This window comes from Oryzias latipes, chromosome 20, assembly GCF_053564925.1.
Source record: "Oryzias latipes strain Hd-rR chromosome 20, Olatipes_Hd-rR_3.1".
Classification (NCBI taxonomy): domain Eukaryota; kingdom Metazoa; phylum Chordata; class Actinopteri; order Beloniformes; family Adrianichthyidae; genus Oryzias; species Oryzias latipes.
In genome coordinates this window covers 17,110,964-17,134,018 of record NC_136256.1, presented here as the reverse complement: position 1 = coordinate 17,134,018, position 23,055 = coordinate 17,110,964, and the positions used below count along the sequence as shown (strand labels likewise).

The following is a 23,055-nucleotide window of genomic DNA, read 5'->3' as shown; positions in this document are numbered from 1 at the left end:
ATGTTCACTGTTTCCTTAACAAAAATCACAAAGAATACAACCGCAGCAGCAACCAAAGATTTAAACAGAAAAACTCTATAATCTGTTTTAGGTACGTCCTTCCAGGACCTTGATGATAATTTCTGTGCTAATTTTATTATTATTATTTTGTCTAAATGCAACTTTAACAAAAAAAATAAATATATTTATAAGTGTATTTGTGGGAAAAAATGCATTTTTTATTTCAGTTTTGGGTAAACTTGTCTGTTGGCAGCTTAACCTTAATTCTGTTTCTTTTATTTTGTTATTACTTATGTTAAAAATTAACTTCAATTTTTTCTAAAGTGCTTGAGGTGTAAAATTGAATTTGTCCTTCAAACAGGCGTTATTAGAAACCAGCTGTTTCAGTTAAAGAGATAACTTAGACCAAACACTGGAATCTCCACCTGCAAAGAATTCCTTTGTGCTCCAACGCAAACCTTTAAGGAAAACTGAACTGTTGATCTCTGATTTCTTTAAGATATTTGGAAACTCTTATAACTGTGTTAAATTTTTTCATTTTTTGGGTCTTATAGAAGTTAAAAGTTAAAAACTAAGAGGTACTGTCACAAAAGCCAAATGAATCATGGGAGATGTAGTTAAAAAAATGCTTGTGCTGTTGCTGGACAGACACATCTCCGAGATTCATCATTTTATGCACTTTTTAGACTGAAGCTACACCGCTATGATCTTTAGCTGGTATTTTTGTTGGAACTGAGTCTTTATGAGCCATGTCGGCACAAGGAAGTGAGGACATTAACTACGTTTAATTGGGTTAGATTGATGACATATATGATTAAGCCTCTAAGAGTGATTGGCGGAGGCAGTTCAGGGGTAGATTTTTTAACCAAAATGAGAGTGAATGGCCTAAGTTGCAGCAAAATTTGTTTGAAAGAACACATAATTGATATTATCAGTGGTAAATGCTTTTAAACCTAATAGGTTCAATTGAATTATTTCCCACGGCACATCAGACAATCTCTCGGGGCACACTGGTTAAAATACACTGTTTAACCAACAGAATCATACATACAACTGCATATTTAAGTTTTGTCACCTATTCTCACATCAAAATAAGGCTTGAAACAAGGGTAAAGCCTACAATAGGGTTTTCATTCTCAATAATTTGGTATTTAAAAAAAACTAAACGTTTAGCTTTCTTCTGTTGAGCTCAGTGACAGCTGCTAGGTCAAGTTTTTGACCATCCATCATAAAATTTATGAAGTCCCTGGCTGATTGAATACGCCACTCCAACGGCTGTGAAGTTTTGGAAACCATTACTCCTGTAACTTATGGGGCTATTACTGCAGCAGGAATCTTACAATGCCATTACATCACCTCTAGGGAATCCAAAGTAGTCTAGGGGGATTTTAATTGTCCTGCTTTTTTGCAAATGAGGAGCTTGAAACATCAAGCTCCACTCTTAAAAAGCGTCTTTGGCAGGATATCTACTTTAGAAATAAGTTTTGATCAGAGAAATGAAAGGATGAAAATGTTATAAGAAAATATGTAATAGTGTAACACATCAGCTTTTTCCCCCCTCTTTTCATGCATTATTTCATAAACCGCCAGCCTTAAAATGTCTATTTTATCAAGTCACATGGCATACTAAAACCTCCATCACACTCCATGTTCTTATGGATCCTGTGAGCCGCTGACACATCCCAGCCTGTGGCCTCTTGCTCTTTAAAAGAGAACATAAGACCTTGACATTGCTGCATCTCCTAATAAATGGCTGAAAAAAAAAATAGTAAAAAGATGTATTCAAACAATTGTATAATTTCCTTTAGCGTTTTGTGCCTGAACTTGCAGACTCACTGCCTGTCAGAAAGCTCAGAATAAAGCTTTGACATTTGGAATCAGAGGCATGCAAGATGGTCAGTGAGAGGTTTCCCAGACACTTCTCGTTTGTTCTCCGTTTCTCTGAAATCATGTCCTAATGATGACCCTAGGCCCACTTTTAATCACTCTTTGCATTGCCCTTTTAACAATTATCCCACTTCACTGCACAATTTCAACCGTAGAACCACGAGATCCGGTGATGAACTCCCTAATAAACACAATCATTTGGGGCCCCGTCACTTTTTTACTCCAAGATATGAAACATTAAAAGGCAATTCTGTGGCATTTTGAAGTGCTGTCTGAAAGTCTTTGAAAATAGGTTTATTTCTCTAGCATCTCTTCTGAAGTTTGATGGAAGTGAACTGAATTCGTGGCACACCTTTTAAAAAGATGTCACTCATTCGTACAGGGCGGCATGCACTCCATGGTCAAAGTAGGAAACAAAGCAAACACCATCCAGAAACAACAACGCCTGACAAGCAGATTCATGCGCCTCTGACATAATTACACTAACATTTCAGTGTCATACCAAAATATACTTTCTTGAATAGCTCGTCCCAACTCATTAGGCTCATTCTATAGGAAGCAGACATGCCACTCAGTACTGACCAAGTGCTTCAGTGATATTAAAATGGAAAAACATCATATCCGGATGGGTTTTTTAGTGAACTGATGACCTTTTGACCCTTGGCCTTCATAATCGGAATCGCAAAATGTACCTTATATTGTGACACAACATTCCTGTCCTCTGAGAAATGGTATTCACAGTACTGCAGAGAAAACACGGATACTGAGTAATCTACATGTGGATACTAAAGTAGTTTACAAGGTTTATTTTTTCCTTTCATGGGTTGCAATATCAATGGAATAATCTTTCTTTCTGTCATGGAGTAAAAAAAAATAGTTTAAAAAGAAAATTGTTTTAATCAATCATTTTATGTTAACATAAATGTAAAGTTATACTGTTCTGGCCTGTCTCTGATGCACTGACATCATCAGGGGTTACAAAGTCTACAGTTGCTCCTGTAAGTCGCATCTGTGTCTACTCATTGCAAAACATTTCTTTTATTATTTTGGAGCAATGAAGGATAAATCTCTCATGTTTTCTCTGACCTTGAAAGCCAACAACAAAAAGCAGAGCAATCGATCTTGACACTCCTAAGATACCACAATAGAGCGTTCTGGATTGAATGTTCAAAAAAAAAAAAAAAAAAGCCAGCTGAACAGCTGTATTGAGACAAATCGTCACCCCCATATGCTGATAGAAGGCAATTTTGCACATTATGGAGACTGAAGATGAAAAAAAAAATCTGCTTAATCAACTAACATTGATATTACTTCTGGCAATTAGGAGCATGCTGGTAATGATATGAGTTTTCAGCTGTAAATAATTATACTGCCTGCAGGCCATGCTTTAATTCTCGGCTGTATCTATAAACAATAATCAAGCCAACAGCAGCAGGCAAAAAGTTGGAGATTTGTGGTTTGCAGAGCAACATTTGAGGAGCAGCTTATTGGAGCCCTAAGGTGGTGCCGGAAAGTCCGGGTCACCTTCAGGTGCTCTTTCCTTCTCTACACCCGCGCGCTAATACACAACACTATTGATCAGCATGTAGCTGTCAACTATAAAGCTGCTGCAAATAAAGCACAGATTTGTAATACATATGAGTTTATACACAAGGCGGGCGCCTGTGTTTGGCAGCGGAGCGGCCACCAGTGTGTGAATGAGTGTGTGAATGTGTGTGTGACTGGGTGAATGGGTCTGTGACGGTAAAAGCGCTTTGTCCTTGTAGGTAGAAAAGCGCTATACAAGTATACGCCATTTACTATTTACCCAAAAACATGCACATTTATTCAAATTTGAACCCAAACAAGTATTTCCTTTTTAGAGGTATGGCTCATAAAAATTAGGAAAAAAATAGGGAAGTCAGAGTGCTCAAGTTTTATCGCCAAATATTTCTTTTATGGTTGATTTTACATTAGGATGTTTGAAAGAAACTAAAGATTAGACAGAGAATCTTGAAAAACTTACATTCGCATACTTTCACTTTCCTTTTTCTTGAATTTTAAACTCCACTCTTAAGACAAAACTAAAGGCTGAAGTGAACCAAAAAGGCCTCAAAATATAGCACATTTTAAATGAGCTACTTATTATCTTTTTTGTAAAAACTGTGTAAATGAAGCACTTATTGTATTGTATTGTATTGTATTGTATTGTGTTGTATCATCTTGTATTAATAGTATTCTATTCTATTACAACATTCCTGTGACCATTCCATATCAGTTACAATTTTTATTCTCTAACAATAATATATTGTAAGATTATTATCAAATACAACTTTATATAATTTACACTTCTTCAGATCATAGAGGCTTTGTTCAGAGCAAAATAACTACATAATTTATCTCTTTTTGTTGTTTTCTGTACTCTTTGGTTTGCTGAAAGGTCAGTCTGTTTACTGTACCAAGGTTCACTTGCAAATAAAGTGGGAGTCTTGTTTATTAGGGGTTGTTGAGTTTTCTACTTTGGTTCCCACCAGAGATCAGGTAAGCTTTTAGATCAGCCAATCAAAGCAGACTTTCTGAAAAAAAACAAAAACAAAAGAAAATCTGATGCCGATCAAACAAGCCGGTATAAACATGCATTCAAAAGAAAGAACAATCGTATGCAATGTTTATTATAAAGGATTATTTAAAGATACCTAACACAAGTGTCAGACTTGACGAGTAACTTTGACAAAGTGTCAATCATGAAGTACCAGCCTGCTGCTGTGCAAAGACTAAGATGAAGTGCATAATTAAAGAAACATATAAAAGCCAGAGCCGGACCTGAGATTAATTAGCTGTGTGTCAATACCCCTCATAAGTATAAGATTAACTAATGACACATGGCCCAATGAAGGCCATTGATCTTCTCCAAGCATGCAGCGTTAATAGGTTGAAGCTAGCTCTCAATCGAAGCGCTGACAGAAAATGGAGGCGAGGTTCTTCCACGAGTAGAACGTCCCATCAGCCATACACAACCAAATCACATTCATGTGGTGTGGACTCGAGGGATTCCAGTTGTTGCTGTGACCACAACTCAACTGATCTGCTAGAATTCCCATCCTTTTAGTGATAATTAAAAATGACCTCAAAGGATCCCCCCTCCTCAAAATGAAAAAGGCTCAATTTAGATTAATGGGGATGGAATGGCCAACATAGTAAGTTGCCCCCCTTTATGATAATGATTGTAATGATAATAATGAACACTTGGATGAAGGATGAACAATCCCCTGTCCTGGAGTTGAATCCCTATACAGGTTAATTAGGTAAGATAACATCATTAGCCACACTCATGGCTACACTGAGAATTAATTGGATAAGAGGAAGATTTAGGTCTCTGTTTAATCGCATTTGCCATCTTCAACAGCTTACCCACGAAATGCAAAGTCCAAATCGGTGGGCAACTGTTTCAGATTACATTTAACCAGCTTAATGAGCAAAAAAAAAAAAACGTCCCAGTGGTCGTCTTAAAAAGACCTCCTTGAATGCTCCACAACATGTATTAATGACGCAATGTTGAGCCTTGTTAACCACTGATTGCTTTAGGATTTGTAGAAATAATCAAGGAAAAATGTTAACACAGGTCACTTGTTAGTTAACAGTTTCTAAGTCTAACCTTAAAACAGGAAAAACATTTACAAGTGAAAAGTTGCACAAAAAAATTAATAAAAAATAAAAGGGAACATTCTTTGCTGATACACATGAGCAATCGCCCTTCCTCAGTTGAAAAGGCCACTGATGGCCTGATGGCTTTCCAGTCATAAATAAAGCCCAGACTGACTTTTTGTTCTAAGGGAAGCATTAGCTGCAGCTCATGATCTGTTTTAAGGGGGCATTAGTGCTAATATGCCGTATGCCAAACATGAATAGACCAATCCGCTGGGCATTCTCTACCTATTCTTCACAGCAGCCGGAAAGCTTGCTTAGCTGACTTCTGCCTAGAAATACATTTGTCTGCAGTTCTAAATAATGCATGGGGGGTACTTTTATGTGAATTGTCATGTTCTGCATAATGGATGTTAACAAAGCAGTGTGAGTGGTTTAACTTTAGTTTGGGGAAGTTCATTGTGACTGAGAGCTGACAATGACGGCCCTTTTCTTTGTAAAATCTGTGTGTTCTGGGGAAACAGGTGAACAGGTGTAAGAGAAGTCACGCCACACAACTCATTAATGATTCACCTCCACACAAAACACAAGCAGTTTACGTTGCTTAGTTGATGAAACCACCAAGCAAATGAAACTCTATCCTTACAAATGTAAGTTCTGTTGCCACAAACTTTTTCTTTTTTTCCCAAACTGTTTATTCAAATTTTTTAGGATACTTTTCTCCGAAGTAACTCTGATCAAATTACCCAAACCTTTCATGCGCTTCAGTTCCAGTCAGTGAGAGTGAACATGAGAGGGTCATTTGACACCATGTGTGTTTGGTTTTGTTGTGCGTCATGATCACCTTGACGACTGCGGTGATAGCTGACCACGAAGGGGGGACAATCGTTCATTAGAAGGTAACCTGATTTTCAGACCTAAAATGCATGCAAAAAATAATATTGAATAGTGAGTCAGTGGGTCATGGAAGATGATTTCTGCAATAGAAGCTCTAAAGCAGTAAAATGAACATTACCTAAAAATAAAATGCAAAAAAGCCAAGAGACTCGTTTTGGCATCCTGACATACGCTCAAACATGCTCACTTTAGGGAGGAAATATCTCATGCATGCATACTGTTCGGTTAATAATCTGTTAATAAAACAGTGACAAAGTCCTGAAATTGATGTATATTGTTATATCTTATATCTTTAAACATTCTTTTTAAAGGAATACAAGTCTTTCTCAAATGCTTGCAAATCAATTAAACATGACACATTTACTTTACATTTAAAACTAACTACACTATAAGACAAATTTAAAATAAATATGTTTTTGTTAGACACTTTTTTAATATGAAGATTTGCATCGTTTTCAGTAGTTGTAATGTTTGCATCATTAATGCATAATACCTAAAGTCCTATGGTGCAAAAGTTCTCACTTTGAAACAAATCAGTTGTAAAAACGTACAAAATGATGCGTGTGAAGACTAGTGAAGAAAAGCCCAAAATCATTCAAAAAAAGAAAAAAAAAATCAGATAAAAATCTGTTTTCAGACGTTTCTACATAGAAAATTCTGCTGTTAGTAAGGGTTAGCAATGTTTGTTCTTTTTTTATATTCTGCACGCATCATCAGCAAATTAGCATTAGTTGAGCAACAACTAAGATCTGCCACGTTTCTCCCTAAAAGAACAGAAATGTTCACACTTTGTTTCACAGAATGCACAAACCTTCAGCAAAAACAAATTAGGTCATTTGTTAGGTTTACAATGGAGCTGGCAATTAAATTGTTTAGTCTTTGGCAGAAGGCAAGCACTTTTACCAGCTAATGAGACTTTTTTTTGCCCCTTTCACAGCATTACAGTTTTACAACCAGCGTTAAAGATGCTCTAACATTTACAGACATTTCTTTAAGTAACTCAGGAATATAGTTAATAGGATGAAAAACAAACACAACGAAGTAACAAATAAACTATTAAATAAAGGATGTGTTACCCAAAAAACCCTGCAAAATCGTACTTATATAAGATCATTGCTTTTTTTTCTGTTGATCCGGTGCATTTGGCACAAACAAAAACAGCTGGGAATATAAGAAAAGAGCATTGCTTTACCCATTTGTTTACATAATTAGATTTTTTTTGTGGACCATCATAAGGTGCATGGATATCCAGTGGTCTTTGCCTTGTTAACATGAATGGACCGCACACTGGCTCTGCTTTCACAGAGTTATTACGTCGAGTGTAATTTGAAACAATTACAAAAACACTGGCCCACTTGTTACAACACTCATTTTCCTTCACATATACAAACCACAAATTCAATAGCTTTACATGTTTTTCAATCACACCCAGTGGAGCTGTGTTCAGTGTGAAAAAGTATAGCATTTCATCCAAGTTCGCATGGTATGGGATAATCTTTCACATTTTGCCCGGGGTTTGTTTTGCTATTTCAGCAGAAACTTGTGCAAGCCACGTGAATTACCATAGGACAGATGATAAAAACACCAAATGGTGCTTTATCAGATGCAAATGAATAAACTATTTGAATAATGGGGATAAATAATAGGTCATCTGCATTAATAAATAGTGTTTTTAGCCTTTTATTCTCTAAAATGCAGTAAACAACTTAAAATCTATCAGCTGAGAGAAGACATTAAAAGAGGATGAGGATGTATGTGCTGCACAGAAAACTGTTATTAGACCATAATTTATATTTTTTTGTGCTAAACTTTAGAAAAAAGGCAAGGTTTATGTAAACAACCCTCCTCACCTACAGTTTGGATTCCTAAGCTTTTATTTGTGCTTTTGTTTTGACATATATGACTTTTTTTGCAGACTTTGCTTATGGTCAGAGATCAGGATCAGACGTATGGAGATGAACACCTCTGACAGCGTGAGTGCACTTCCTGTTTGGGTCTCATTAGATTCCAGCTAAAACCAAAGAGGTCAATGCTAGTATCTCTATCTCTTCGTCTCTTTGGAGGTGCTGGTCCAAATCTGACCATTGACATTTAGCATTCCTTCAAGCTGCCTCTGCATTTTGAATGGGGATTGAAAGGTGCAGAGGCCAGAGCCTGGTTCTCAAGGGTAAAAACAAAAAGCCTCTTGAAAATCCAGAGGAGTTCCCATGATCTCTGCAAAGACCTTGATCCGACCTGTGTTGCAAAGATTAGATCACACAAAAAATATAGGATTTTTCCCTGGATTTTGTAAACTGAGATGCACAGTTTTCTTAAATGGCACACTAAAAGTTGATATTTAGCAACAATATGCAAATAAATGGCAGTTTGGATCTTTTTGGGCCTTTATTGACATTTCAAAGTCAGTGCAGAAGCTTGTACATGACATTTCATAGTATAAAGTTTTCAAAGTCAATTTCCAAGGTTTTTCCAGTTACATACATAATCTGTTAGCATCAAAGGAGCACACACGCATAAATAATTGACTAATTCACTTAAAGGGGGCCAGCGTAGATTAATTAAGCCTGAATACTAATTATGTTTTCTGTCTACACCGAGTGATGCCGTTGTTGTTTAGAAGAAACTGTTTGTTGGGTCACATTTACCGCGCATATATGGCGGCTCTATAAATTACGAGGCTTTTGCATTTTAAGGGTAAACCTGCCTTTGTAGGCCTTTGAAACAAATTGCTAATCTTATCTTTAGTCATTAAAGATGCTTTGTAGAGGATGCCATTATTCCTATGACATTTCATTGACAATGATGCTTAGAATATGTTAAAAGATGAAAACAAAATATCAAAACATAAAAAAATAACTAGAATGTACATATTTATTATTTTATTTTGTAAAGCCTCTTTTCAATATATTTTTGTTTATATAAAAATAATGTGTGTATTTGCCTTTTTACATATAATTTTGTTTTTAAAGGCCTGTTGGCAGGTCCTCACACAGAGTAAAACAAAACAAAAAAAAGATCTCCCAAATTTCTTGAAAAACTGTTTCCTCTAATGTTAAAAATTGCAATGGATTTTCTGGAGTCTGTCTGCAGCAAGTGCATCATTGAAAGCGAGGTTTTGCTGTGTGTTCTCCCCTGGTAAGCTGCACACACGGGGACAGCTCAAAGCTGGGGCCTTGTTTACAGCTGTGTGGGGAAGAAAACAGGCAGACGTAAATGAGGGTTGACGGTTTCATGAAGCACAATTGCTTGATGGTAGATTCAATGTGACTGGGCTGAACTGGGCGATGATCCGTACAGTATGCAAAATTCACTCTCTAGCTGGTCTGTGCCCACCAGCCCTGAGCAGCAAGCGGTCTTCCCCAAGCCCTTCTAGCTATGCCTTTGAACGCAATAAGAACTGAACAAAGCATTGTTGTGCACTATTCCTTTTGACAACAATCACATTTAAAAGGAAATGAAGAGATAAAAGTTTTAAGAAAATGATTTTGTTCTCATTTTGACTGCTAAGTAAGCATTTCTTGAGATTTAAGGAGAAGTCTGTGCATTTCGTGCATGTAGATGCCTTCAGATGACAAGAGAAAGCATTTAGGGACCACAAATTTTCTCCTAATTTGTCTGCATGTGCATCTGATAAGAGACTTATATGGAAATATAGCAACAATATGAGGGACCCAAATTTCTTGGCACATAAATGTTTTGTTCACGGGGAAAACATTAAAAATGTTCATCTCCGTTGACAAATGCACTACTTTCACAGCTCTTAAGCAGCAAGCAGTCGTTTCTGCTTCTGAACATCCAGTTGGTTTGATGAACCTCTGTGACACTTCTTCTCCTCAGGATTAAACTGCAGCAATCATTTTGGAAGTGCAACATCTGCATGTTGCATCCACTTATGACACATCAAACCGCAGTCTTGGGTTGGACTAGGGATGCTGTCACAGTCTGAGGGGGTTTCGAGAGCAAGATGAGAATCATGCGCTTGCCTCAGCTCTTAAGACAGAAGCTCACATGGTGGTGTGTGGATTAGATTTTTAGTGACAGCAACTGGGAGCATAAGGCCTGAGGTGTGTGCACTCTACTCGTGCCACGTTTTTTTCCCTTGTGCGTTTTACTAAGTTGAATTTTTACTGGCACAGATACACGCATAGTAATCAGATGACTTATTGGCATTTGCCAGACATGGAGCTAATGTACTTTCCATTTTCAGAAACAAGGTTTTTGGGACACAGATTTGCAAAAAACTGTGCAGGAAAAAAACAGAAAAATCCAAAAAAGCATGCTTCAAACAACAATATGATACATCCTTAAAATAGGTCACTTTTCACAACATTAAAGAGATAAAAGCTAAGTGTTTATGATATTTGTGTTGAAAATTCATGCTGTTAAACACAAATAGCAATAAAACTTAGCAATCTTGTCTGCGATTTTCACTCACATTTCTTTATTCCCAAAGAAAACAGTAGAGATAAAAAAAGTAAAAGACTACAGCACAGAGGTTGCTGGAGCTTATCCCAGGTATTTAGGGCAAAGGTAGGGTGCACCCTACACAGGTCAGTGACCCCCATGACCCTGCAAAGGACTAAGCACGAACAGAATGTTTGATGAATGTAACAAATAAAATATGAAATAAATGGAATTAAAAAAAGATTAATTAATACGCTTTTTCATGTAAAGAATTGTAATTGACTTTTGACATGTTTTAACAGGTCGCTATGAATTTTTAAGAAGAAAAATGTTGCAGTGGACATGGCATTGCTTAATTTTGAAAGAGATTGAATATTATAAAATCAAACAGTGAGTTTTCTTTTATTAAACAAAGTATCTTATGTATTTTTCTACAATTTCTGCTACTAAGCACCTGACGAGTATTGGGTGTTTGCATAAAGTTGCACAAAACAGCTTTCATTGGTCAAGTGGAAAAATAGAAGAAAGAAAAAGAACCTTTTTCCACATTTTTACTCACAAAATCTTTGTTCTGCACATTATGTACATGTCAGAAAAAAAATGATTGGTACCCAGTCGAAAAGAAAATGGTTTTTAAATAAGTTACAATTAGATAAGCATTAATCTCTGTGGTATAAATGAATGTCTTGCTGTAGGGCTTGCTGAATGTAAAAGCAGATTTACAAAAACTCCTCTTACCAGATTGGACTGGAAATAGTCTTCTGCTATTTTAATTGCTCTGTCATTTAAATCTGAAATAAGCCCCCCTCCAAACATTCTGCCCCTTGATTTTGCCTTTGAAATTAAATATTGTATACAAATACATGCTGTTCATGGGCATGGGCACAGTTCATCACAGAAATCTGCATAAAATGATGCTTAAAAAGCTCCATACGCTTTGAGAATCAGAGCTCCTTTATATGGTTTATTCTTCTGTAAACACATCAATAATGAAAACAACTACTTACGCCTTTTACCTCCAACTTTGTGTAATTCTGTTTGTCCTCGGAAATAAGAGAAATGTGGGAGTGCAGCTTTAATTTAAAAGAAAACAATGTTCTCTTTATGCTGACTTTGTTCAATTTTCTTCTGGCTAAGGACAAACAGTCTTTACAAGTCAAAGTACTGTTGATGTTTCAAAAATACAGCAGTTGTGCCTCATTTTAATTAAATTAAGAAACCTCTCAAACCACAAATGGACTTTTAGAAGTACCAAACAGCTAAACTTTATTTTAAAAAAACAACAACAATTTTTACTTATTTATTATTGGCTTTATGGGTAATGCTCATGCAAATGTGAAAAGTGCAAAACGCGTCACAATTTGCATGGCCTTTTGCACATCAAACCTGTGCGCTCTCACGCAGCTTGTGTAAAAAATGCACAATTTTACAAGAGACAGTTTTGCTGCTTATTCATTTCTGATACAATGAGGAAGTATTTTAATGTGACCTTCATTACACATTCATGTCAACTTTTCTTATCTATTTATGATTAAATTCCTTTCCACTCCTGTTGTTCAATTAGTGCTTGACCCCTTTAGCGGCGATGTAAATTAAATGACATTTCAGTGTCGTCCCATATTTAAAATACTGCGTTAGTTGCGGATCATAAATGATGATCTTCATTCTGCAGCTAATTTATTCATTTAACAATTTCCCTCCAGAAGTTACAGCAGAAGGCTCTGCAGCAACCTAAGCAGAAGAAATCCAAGTCGGCTGAATTTCTGATGGGTGAGTCCTGCTTGATGAGTTATTGCTCATAATTTGTGTAAGGATTAATTAACTAATTACAGACAAATGGCTTTGGGCTAAATTTTGCTCTTGCTTGTCAGGGCGCAATTTGTAATTATTTTAATCATTTCTTCTTCTCCTCTTTTTTTTCTCATTCTGCAAGATTCTGATTTAATTTTAACCTAATTGTGTTTTAGTATCATCTAAGGAGAATGCGGCTTCAACGTTTCAGGGGAGAAAAATCACCACCAGAATTTTGTCGTTTATAATATGTGTATTTGCTTGTTTTGACTTTTTTGTTGTTTTTTAAATATTTTTTAGTTGTTTCCTTTTTCTGTATTTTCCCTAAATGTGGACAGGAAGTGAAGAGAGCGACACTGTCGTGGGCATAGATAACCCAGCCTTCGATGGAGAAGGAAGCACTGAGCTTTCCATTCCTTCGACTTGGCTGGGGAGAAAAATGCGAGGTGACAGGCCGGATAGCACCCTTGCAGCTCACCATAAAAAAATGGAGCTGCAAGCCCCTGCCAAAGAAAGAGGTGAAGCTTCATTCTTCATTAGCCTCAAATCTGTTGACAGTAGATGTGTTCCTGATCTAACCTTTCTCTCGCTTCCTCTTCCGTTCTCTCTTGGTTTTGGGTGCCCTTGGTCGTAGCATTCCAAAGCAAGCGTGTCCAAACAAGCAACCCTTGTATAACTTCTTCTTCACTTGGGAGCCCTGTGTTAGTGGGTGTTCTGTCTCTATCTAGAAGTACCCTTGACACAATCAGCCTCGACTCCCACTCTCAGCTATATGCCTTGTGGTGGGCTGGAGTCATAGGAGAGTGAATTTACATATGCTACCATGTTACCAAGCTGATCCGTTGTCTGTGCAGTGTACTCACAACACCCCCAAAACACAGCTCAAGGCCAATCAGGCATACAAAAATGCCCCCTTATAATTCAGTATGTCAGAGGGAACTCTTGAGGAATGGGATGGTAAATTAGGATGTGTTCAAGGTTGTAAGTATGCCAGTTTTCTCAGGCATGAGTCATGTCTTAGATTCTTAAATCATTGTGGTTGATTTATTTATTTTTATTGCTTTTGCGCTAAAAGGTTTGTAATAATTACATGTTGTTTTTTAATGTGCAAAACAATTCGTTTTTTTAATTCATTAATGTAGCTCTTCAATATTGGTATTGTACCCAGTTATTAGCAGTTTCTCACTTTGGTGAGGCCTTAAGGTAGTTTAGATTTACTTGCATGCATCTTGCATGTTAGGTTTACAGTAAATATTTATGACAACTCAATTCCAACACAATTTGTTTGATTCAATTCAATTTAGTTTTATTTACATAGCCCAATATTACAACAATAATTGTCTCAATGGGTTTGGTTTAGAAGATTAAGAAGGAGATCATTTGTTGATCTTTACGAGGTTTGGTAACATGGTCAAAATTATTAAAGATGTCTGAAAAAACAGCTTTTTGAGAACAACCAAACTACAGAAGTTTAATTAGCTTACCAACTGATAGACATACGATAAATGTAATAAAGAAGTACAGCCTTTCAGCAATGGACGGTTATAATTGCTGCCAAGGTATTCTTTTAGGCACATGTTAGGTTGTCCAGATACAAAATGTCAAAAATTACATAAAAAAAGAAAAACCACTTCAGATGTTCTAAATTATCCAATCAAAAATGAACTATTAATCAAACAAAACATAAAAGACATGTTGTGCCTCAAAAGCCCTAATGTTAATTTGAAAACTCATCAAAAATTGAGGTCTGACAAAACATTTAACAGCTCACTCAAGGTAATTTCTTTTACTTGTTTGATTGCTGTAAAAATCAATATTATGGATGAGGATTTGTGTCCTTTTGTTTTAGTTATGTTCTTGTTTTTGTCATGTTTTGTGTCTTCCTCCTGTCATAGTCCCACCTGCTTTCATGAGCAAAATTACCCACAGCTGTCTTAATTTAAGTCATCATCCTCGGTGTAAATAAGAGTCTTGTTTTTAGTTCATCCCTATCAGGTCATCTGTGTTATCACCCTTTTCTCTCTCTTATTATGTTCTAATAAAAGTTTGTTTTAAAGTCCACTCAGTTCATCTTTTAATCTATTGTAAAAGTGTTCCAATTGGTCTTTAATTACGAATAAGCCGTTTTTAGCCACACAAATAACGTGTGTAGGACATGTTTTCTGCAGAGCAGCAGTAGTTAATTAGAAATTTGCCTCTAAGTTGTGGGCGGGACCGTTGATGCGGAGTTCTTTGTTTACACTCTCACCTGCTAGCCTACAGCCCCTCACAACCCCAACCTGATATTATTGGTGCAGCTAATATTGCTAAAACATATTGGAGCTATCCTGCCATACAGTTTTGAGACAAGAACATATTAAAAACACCAAAAACCAAATTTTCATCAAAGTGGGTTTGTATATCACACCAGATAACAAAGATTCACATACACTTTTTGAGTAAAAAGAAAAAAGAAAGCTCATGGAGTGACAAGAAGAATAAAAAAAACTCTAACACTTTGACCTTTATGATAATGAATTTATATTTTAACATTCACATCTTTTCATGCAGCTAAAAACTCACTAGACGATGAAAGTGTCAGTCCAAAAAGCTACACAGTATCCAAGAATAAAATGGTTTGGTGTCTGTGATGCTTTGGCCTTTCCAACCATTCATTATCTCCTCATCTGTTATAAGTTCTTCTCCCTGGAAGAAAGGCTACTTACTGATACTGTGCATGTAAGAACAGATAATTGAAATTTTCATCAGAGGGATATATTGGAGGGCAGCCAGACTATTTAGGTAAATCACAGCTATGACTCAAAAGGCAATTCACAAAGCTACTACCATTATGCAAATTTGTATTTGAAAAAAGGGTTTCATAACCTCAGAGCTATTTGCTGAGAAATTGTTCAAACTCACTGCTAACTGTGTAGAGAGATTTAACATGTGAATTTCACACTCAATTTATGATGCCATTGAAGAGTCATACCGCTGCTCCTCAGTTAATAAGTTTCAGTCCGGGTTTTAGGCTTCAAATATGGACAGCATGAAAACCTCATGCAGGCGTTTCATTCAAGAGAAAAGAATCCCATCTAACCTTTTTTTTTCTGAAGTGGGGGGTTCAGTGGTGCTTTTGTCCAGGCACTTTTTTATGCATCCAAATGTTGGTCCTCACAAGCGCCTATAAAGGAAGCACTTATGTAACATGATTTCATGCAGCATTTGTTTTATTTGCTGGACAACCTGAATAGTACAGCTTAAGCAAATTTGATTGCTGTAAAATATCCGAGACCTTTTTTAGAGTTTTTAAAAGCTTTTTGGTGGGGTTTGCTCTTAAGAGAGCGATCCCTGGAGCCATTCTATAAATGTGCTGGAGAAGACTTGATACTTATATGTCAGTGATTGCTTATAAGAAGACAATGAGACATATAGGCTCAGGTTGTTGTTTTCTTTTCCTTTGAATTCCCCCTTCCAAACTTTCCAGGTCCTTCAGGACACTGACCGAAGAGTGTTTAGAAGGTATGGTCTCTGAAATTCCAAGTACTTTTGGGCTTGTAGACTGACTCATTAGTTTCTTTTGAACACTCCAAACATATGGCAGACGTATTTAAGAGATTGCCTTCCGTGACCTTTTGCAGCATGCTAATTAAGCCCCAGAGTACCGCAGGCCTCAGAGAGGTGCTTTGAGAAGCCCGGCAGTCTCTTTCCCACTTCGTGCTCCTGAATTTGTGTCTCATTTTGGCTCTGCCTTATCTGGCAGAAGCTGCTGCCACTGCCCTTCCACAGTGTGGGTTTCAGAATTAACATTTTGCTTCATGTGCTTCTAATAACCACTAACCTGAACCTGTACAACTCCCTCATTCCTTTCCCATGTTAACCCCCCTCCTCCCCCCAACTCCCAAGCCCTCTTTCTCTCATTCACTCTGCTCTCACACTTTCCACAGGAAATGAACATGCCCAAAATTACTTTGACCCATCGTCGGCAGAGCAGATAGACCCTAGGCATCACTGGACGACTGGGGTCAACACTAAAGATGAGTTGGAATTAAGTATGCCATTCTCTGTCATAATGGTTCTCCACGGTTCATTAAAGAGGGGTGAAAGAGATCACTGAGAGAAGCCTGCCATTTCAGAGTCTATGTAAATACACTAAGCGATGGCACTGCTAGATTGGCTACCCAACTTGTCATTGATGAAGGTCATGTATCATTGGTCAGTTTTCATTTCACCGTAGCAATTTCTCTCCCTTGTCAAGTGACACACGCAGAGCCATATCAATAGTTTGCAGCCCCCTCCTTAAGGAGGCCTATTAAAAGCAAGCTCTTGGGAGCCAAGTAATATGCATGTTATAATGAAACCTGGCTATTAATGGAGAAGCCATTTCACCTGTATCTTTTGGATATCACTGCCGTGTAATACCAAAGGATTCACCAAATCAAATCTCATCACAGCTTGACAGGTTGGCTAACAGGCATGTTAATGCTCCTATTTCATTACCCCTCTGCATGCACTTCATTTTCACCCCTCTCCAGCCACAGCTAATATCTCAGGTTTGCATGTTAAGATGTGCTTTAGATTGACTTCTCTGATAAGTACAAAGTAATTTTGAAGCCCGCTAATGCATGTAATTTGCCATCACTGCTGAAGATACTCTAATTTCTTTGTAATTGTCTTGATTTGTAGCAATACTGAACGCAGATGAAAACAGGCTGTACGAAAGGATGGCTGCCCTGCTGGAGGACGATGACACTTCTTTAGACATACCTGGTATGTATCTCTTTATAGTGATGCACATTCATAATGAGCTGTAGGTTGCTTAATTTAAACTAATTCAAATTTTATGTCAAGCAAATTTTGAAATGCTAAATCAACCACCTCTAAACGTCGTTTGTGCTCAATTTTTATTTTTATTTTTTGACACAATTCTAATTTAAATCTATTTTAACAGTGATTAGGTCAGATTTAGCCAGCTCCACTATGGGGTGCAGGTAGAATATCAGGGGTGCACGTCTGGGTGTGCTGAGACTTTAGGGTGTCCTATCCCTCCAAGCCTCTAAAATGTGGAGAAATCCATGATGTCATCATATCAGTTCATCTATCCACACACTGTAGCTATGTCTTATAGGTTGTATGTTTATTGATCTTCCTAACCTCTGAATTTACCGGGCTTGGGACCAGCACAAGTAGGGCACTTGTTTGTGGCCTGTTGAGGCTGCATTTACTTTTATTTTTCCAACTGCCTGTCTGTCCATCCTTATGTTTACTTCATTTGAATTGTGTGGGTTTTTTTTATTGTTGCGTGCTTGTTTATTTGTTTTTTGCATTTTTTAAGCTAATTTTGGATTTTGCAGGCCAATTTGAGAGGACAGTCATTGCATGGCCCCTGTGCCCATGTCTATAACAAGCTATGACAGAGGTGCAGATTCTAAACCAAATCAATACATTTCTTTTAATTGGAAAAAACTGAGAGTTAACATTAAAAAATCCGTTAACTTGAGGAAAAATTTTATAAGGACAAAAAACGAATATAAACAAGATATTCTGCAGGAAGTGGTGCCATAATAAAACAAATGGTAAACTAGAAAGAGGCTCACATGTGCTTTCCAGGCACAGCCATTGTCTCACAGTAGGCGTGTCTTCCCTCATTAGTTTGGTGAGAAGGCCAACACTGGGAAGGTTGAAGCTTAGCATTGTTCTGTGTGAAGACAGTCGTACCAGATCCTGTTGACATAGCGCACATCTCCCTTGTAATTCCCGCGCACAAGTGATGGGTTTAGGCCAGCTTCAACACGCTAGAATTTAGTAGGCTTGTATTATTTTCTATTGTTTTGGATTTAGCTGTACCAGCGAGATTAGCAGCCCTATTCATTGTCTCCGAATGTTCATGAAATCCCACAGTGAAAGTAAAGAGGATCTTGGATTAACAGTTCCAGGCAAAAAGGCAGGAAACAGGAAAAGAGAGGCAGGAAAAGAAAGAGACAGCTCTTCTGTAATGGAGTCCAACTCCTGTGACTGCCAGTTAGCACTTCAGTGTTTAAGACAATTACCTTAAGCAGTTGTACGAATGCCCCCCACCGGTACAGACTGCTACGTTCTTTGCAGGGGTAAACCGGCTCGGAGGTCCAAATGAACCAAATGCATTTTTTTACTTTTGTTTCCAAATTTACACACATATTTGGCTAAATGTATGGCAGAAAGCACAAACATGGCTAAGACAGTTAAATGTACATTTAAGGAAATTATTGTTTTATCCTGCATGTTTCCCCAAATATATCTTGTCCTGCCTTCCTTTGACTTCTTTTGTTTTTAAATGGATATCTTCAAATATAAACTGGCCCCACTGTACATCCAATAGAAAATAAAATTGAATAGAAACAGAGAAACACAGAAAAAAAAAATTACAATATTCACTCAAAATATTTTTTTCAATGTAAAAAAATAGTAGTATGAAACATCTATCTTGTGTGAATAATCGTACTTAAAAAATATATTTAAAGCAATTTTCCAAAGTATATTTTATGAGTACAATAAACAGATCTATTAGATTATTTTTAAAATTATATTTTAAAAATATATACTAAAAAATACTGCTTATATTAATGTAAAGATATGCAGTGTGCAGTAGAATATAAAAGTGATTTTTATTTATCTGTATGTTTGAAAGGGTTACTATTGCTCTTCGTAATTAATAAATCAGTTTTAATGCTTATCAAAAGAACCCAACTGTGTGAATGTGTGTGTTGCTGCTAAATATGCTCATCCATCAGTTTGGAAATCCAAGTGCTGCTGATGTTTGTGAAGGCACATAGATGTGTGTGTAGTAGTGTGTATGAGTCTGCTTACTCACTGATGCACATCTCTCCAGGTACACTACAAGCCTCCAGGGATGATGAGGTGTTGGAGGTGAAGGCGGGTGATCTGCTGCTTCAGCGGCGACTGCTGCTCCACAGTGGTGGTGATGCCTCGGGCTCTGGGCCCTCGCAGGCCCACACCACTGCCAAAACACGAGCCAAGGGTGGAGAAGTTGGACTCGAAGCGGGGAGGATGGAGATGGGCAGAGAGATCACTGTAAAAAGTAATGCTTTGTTCTTTATCCGGTTACAAATTTCATTTATTTTATGCAGCAATAACATTATATTAGGGTATATTAGTTTATGTTGATGTATTGTAAAAATTGCATGATTGAATAAATCATGAAGTGCTTTTGGGTGCCTGTGAAAAGCAAAGAAATCTTAGATTTAAAGAAAGGATTAAGATTTCATTTATATTTCAACAACACATATTTAGGAGGTGAAGTGGGTCAAGTTGATCCTGCACATTGCTTCAGAACATTACGTTTTTGTCAAATGTTGGGAGGTTTTTGATGTCATAAGTTATTTCTTGCAGCGAGGACAGCTGAGGAAGTGATTCCCCACTACGCCCAGCAGCTGAGGGAGCGTGTGCAGCCTGACATGATCACGCTTGGCAGCCTTTCACTGCAGCAGGTCAGGGCTACAAAGAGGAATATCTGTGTCATCATCCCATACTCACCAGCACATCAGCCTTGTCCATTATGCTGCATATCAGTGGTTTGGCTAATGGACAGAGAGCGTGTGCAAGTGTGCATGTACATTTGTCTGATTTTATCTGTTCAGATGTCTGTTTGTCTGCTGTGTGACTTACTTGCCTAACTAATTTTCCCTCTCCTGTTCCATGTTGGTTTCCAAAACCTTTTACTGAAATGTGGCTTTTCTTTTGTTTGATCAAAGCCGTTCTAAACCTCAGCTGTGAAATTTCTTTTTGTGAAACAGGCACTCGAGGTATTTCACAAGTTACATTACTCATTCATCCTCAGCACAAAACTGGTGCATGGATTTCAACTCTATCTTCTGTTCCAAATATGTTATGCTCACACAATTAATTTATTTACAGACGGTTTCATTCTGCCGTTTAACTTTGTTGTGCATTATTATGCATATTTGTCTCTTACTGAAGCTGCATTTCTTGTCTTTTAGAAAAAAATAGAGCATGACTACATATTATTTTCAAACAGGAGAGAAGGGATTTTTCTAAGCTAGCTTTAAGATCTGACGCCTTTTTTTCCCTAAAAAGGAGCATTTGCAGCCTTTTATTTCAAAGAGGAAAGGAAGTGGATAGAGGAACATAAGGTTTTCATTGTCTTGGAAAACTGAGACTGCAAAGAATTACAGACATTAAGGCATATGAAAACAGGATGTAGAACTTCTATCCACTGTATTTTTAGTTCTAATCTTATTTGAAAGACAGATGGGGTGTCAATTTACATGAAAAGAGTAAATGTAAGTGTTTACAAAATGTTCAGTGTTTCTCATTGACTCATCTTTCTATATGTGAACAGTCAGTGGCATCCACGCTGTAATTTATCAGTATTGGATCAGTGTTATCTTATTCTGCTATTATATGAGCGGGCTCCCCTACTGTTTTCACACCCACCTCCCATTGAAAGTGCATCATCTACCAGAGATTTCGACTCTATTTAGAACAAATAAACAGACTTTTCCCGATTATCTGCATTTCACAATACTAAGTCTGTATTGGGCTGTCACTTAGCAGTTTCAGTACATCTGAATGGGGAGTATGAATGTGCTGACTGAATGTAAAAGCTGCAGATACACTCATCAAACACTGCATGTCTTTAGGGCCTGGCTCACAATCGATTGCCTGCAGATTGCATTACAGTTGACTCCTTGTGTTTAACTCTGTCATTATGGGGCAGTGTATTGTCCCCCAAAGTAAGTGTGTATTTGTATTATCACATATTTTTAGCAACAAGCTCCAAATAAACCCTGGAAAATGACTGAATGGGCAAAGAGGAAGAAAAGGCTAGCTTCCCTTTTCAGAGGGAACAGTGAGGTAACAGCCTCTGTGTGGTAAGCTTTCAAGCAACATTTGAACAAACAATTTGCTTGTAAAATTTCTGGAAAATTTTCCTTTAAGCATAAATAATCTGAAAGATTTAGTGCTTATATTCAAAAAGTAAAAAATAATAATACTAATACAAGTTTTTTTTAGCTTTTGATTTTAAACTTTGACATGCTTTTCCAAAGAATGCCACTTCACCCAGAGACTGTGATGAAGCGGTCAGACCACAGCCCAGGCTGAACACACTGTTTCCGTGGTAAGTACAGCCCCTTTCATTTTTCTCTCCATATGTAAAATTGATGTCACATGACTGTAATCATTAATTGTGCGAAAAGCATTTGTATTCCCACTGACATTCCAGATTCATATGTCCTCTGCATGGCTTCTCTTGTCGGCAGACATTGCATTATGGGTAATATGGCTCAGGGGCACAGAAATCTGTCCGTGTCATTGGGCTCGGAGGTGCATCAATTCTTGGTCCATCTACTTTAGTCAGAGATCACACATCACATCTTGTGGGGGGAGCCCTGCAGGCAATCAGCTTAGCATGTTTAAGTTTTTAGTAATTATGGACTACTACAGTGGCTGACATGATAAAATCAAGAAAGCGATTGTACACATCCAAATTCTACCCGTGCCGGGCTGCGATATGGGTGGGTGCTAGTCGGACACCAGCCCTGTCAGATGAATGTGGTTTGAGGTTTAGCAAGATGTCCTCCTCTAGACAGCGATGAACCCGGTAAATTCCTTCTGATATCAATAGTGGGTGGCTATTAGATATGGGAGACTTTGTATGCATCACCTAGGGCTACATCCGCCCTAAAATGGAGAAGAAATTATTTCACTTTTCTCTCCCCATGCCCATTGTAGAAGAAAAAAAAGAAAGACCAGCCACACAAGGCTGACTTGTGGTTTTTTGCAACAAATGTGTAATTCATTTGTTTCTACTGTCTCTGATTTAATGGAGGTTGAGTAATTGCATTCAGAAGCACACTGCGCTGTGTTGTGAACTGATGAAAGCACATGTAATACTTTTGATAGGGAAACAGAGAGGAGGGAGGGGAGCAGGGAAAAGAAAGATCCAGTGTCTGCCTTTGATACTGAGCATTTATTTGCTAAATTATCCTTCCTTTAACAAGCATCTTATCCCCAGTCCCAGGCAGGCCAGGGCCCCTCTGATATTGCTTTATTTTGAGGAATTAAGAAAGGTGGCGAGGAGACAGAGCAAAGCAACCGCTTATTACATTACCCCTGATAAGATTGAAAGGCAGGGAAAAACAGAAGGAGAGAAAAACAAAGGAGAGGAACAAGAGTGAGAGACACGACGGAAAGTGTTTTGTTGTTGTTTTATTAGACTGAGCCGCTGTTTGCTCTAGAGTTTAGCGACACTCAGTCTAACACAGAGGTGGAAGTAAACAGGGTTATCCCCTGTGTTTGTTACATGCACGCTCGTCCCAGCGCTGAAAGCCCATCAGTCAGCGAGCTGGGTGGAGGCCAAGGAGACGCCAAACACGGCCAGATGACGGCAGTCCTGGAATCCTCGTCTTTGGCGTCACGCCCCCCGTGGCCGGTAAGATGTGCACACTGCTG

General features: G+C 37.7%; 1 protein-coding gene across 1 annotated transcript in view; it reads left to right on the top strand.

The window, feature by feature from the left end:
* Positions 1-6,358: 6,358 nt before the first annotated feature.
* ofcc1 (orofacial cleft 1 candidate 1) overlaps positions 6,359-23,055 on the top strand; it is a 70,779-nt gene continuing 54,082 nt past the window's right edge. The window contains 11 exon segments of the mRNA NM_001122920.1: positions 6,359-6,410; positions 8,324-8,381; positions 12,516-12,582; positions 12,942-13,121; positions 16,530-16,634; positions 17,269-17,352; positions 19,451-19,660; positions 19,972-20,069; positions 21,370-21,456; positions 21,651-21,721; positions 22,924-23,035. Coding sequence (NP_001116392.1) covers positions 8,358-8,381; positions 12,516-12,582; positions 12,942-13,121; positions 16,530-16,634; positions 17,269-17,352; positions 19,451-19,660; positions 19,972-20,069; positions 21,370-21,456; positions 21,651-21,721; positions 22,924-23,035 — 1,038 coding nt within the window. The 5' untranslated portion in view covers positions 6,359-6,410; positions 8,324-8,357.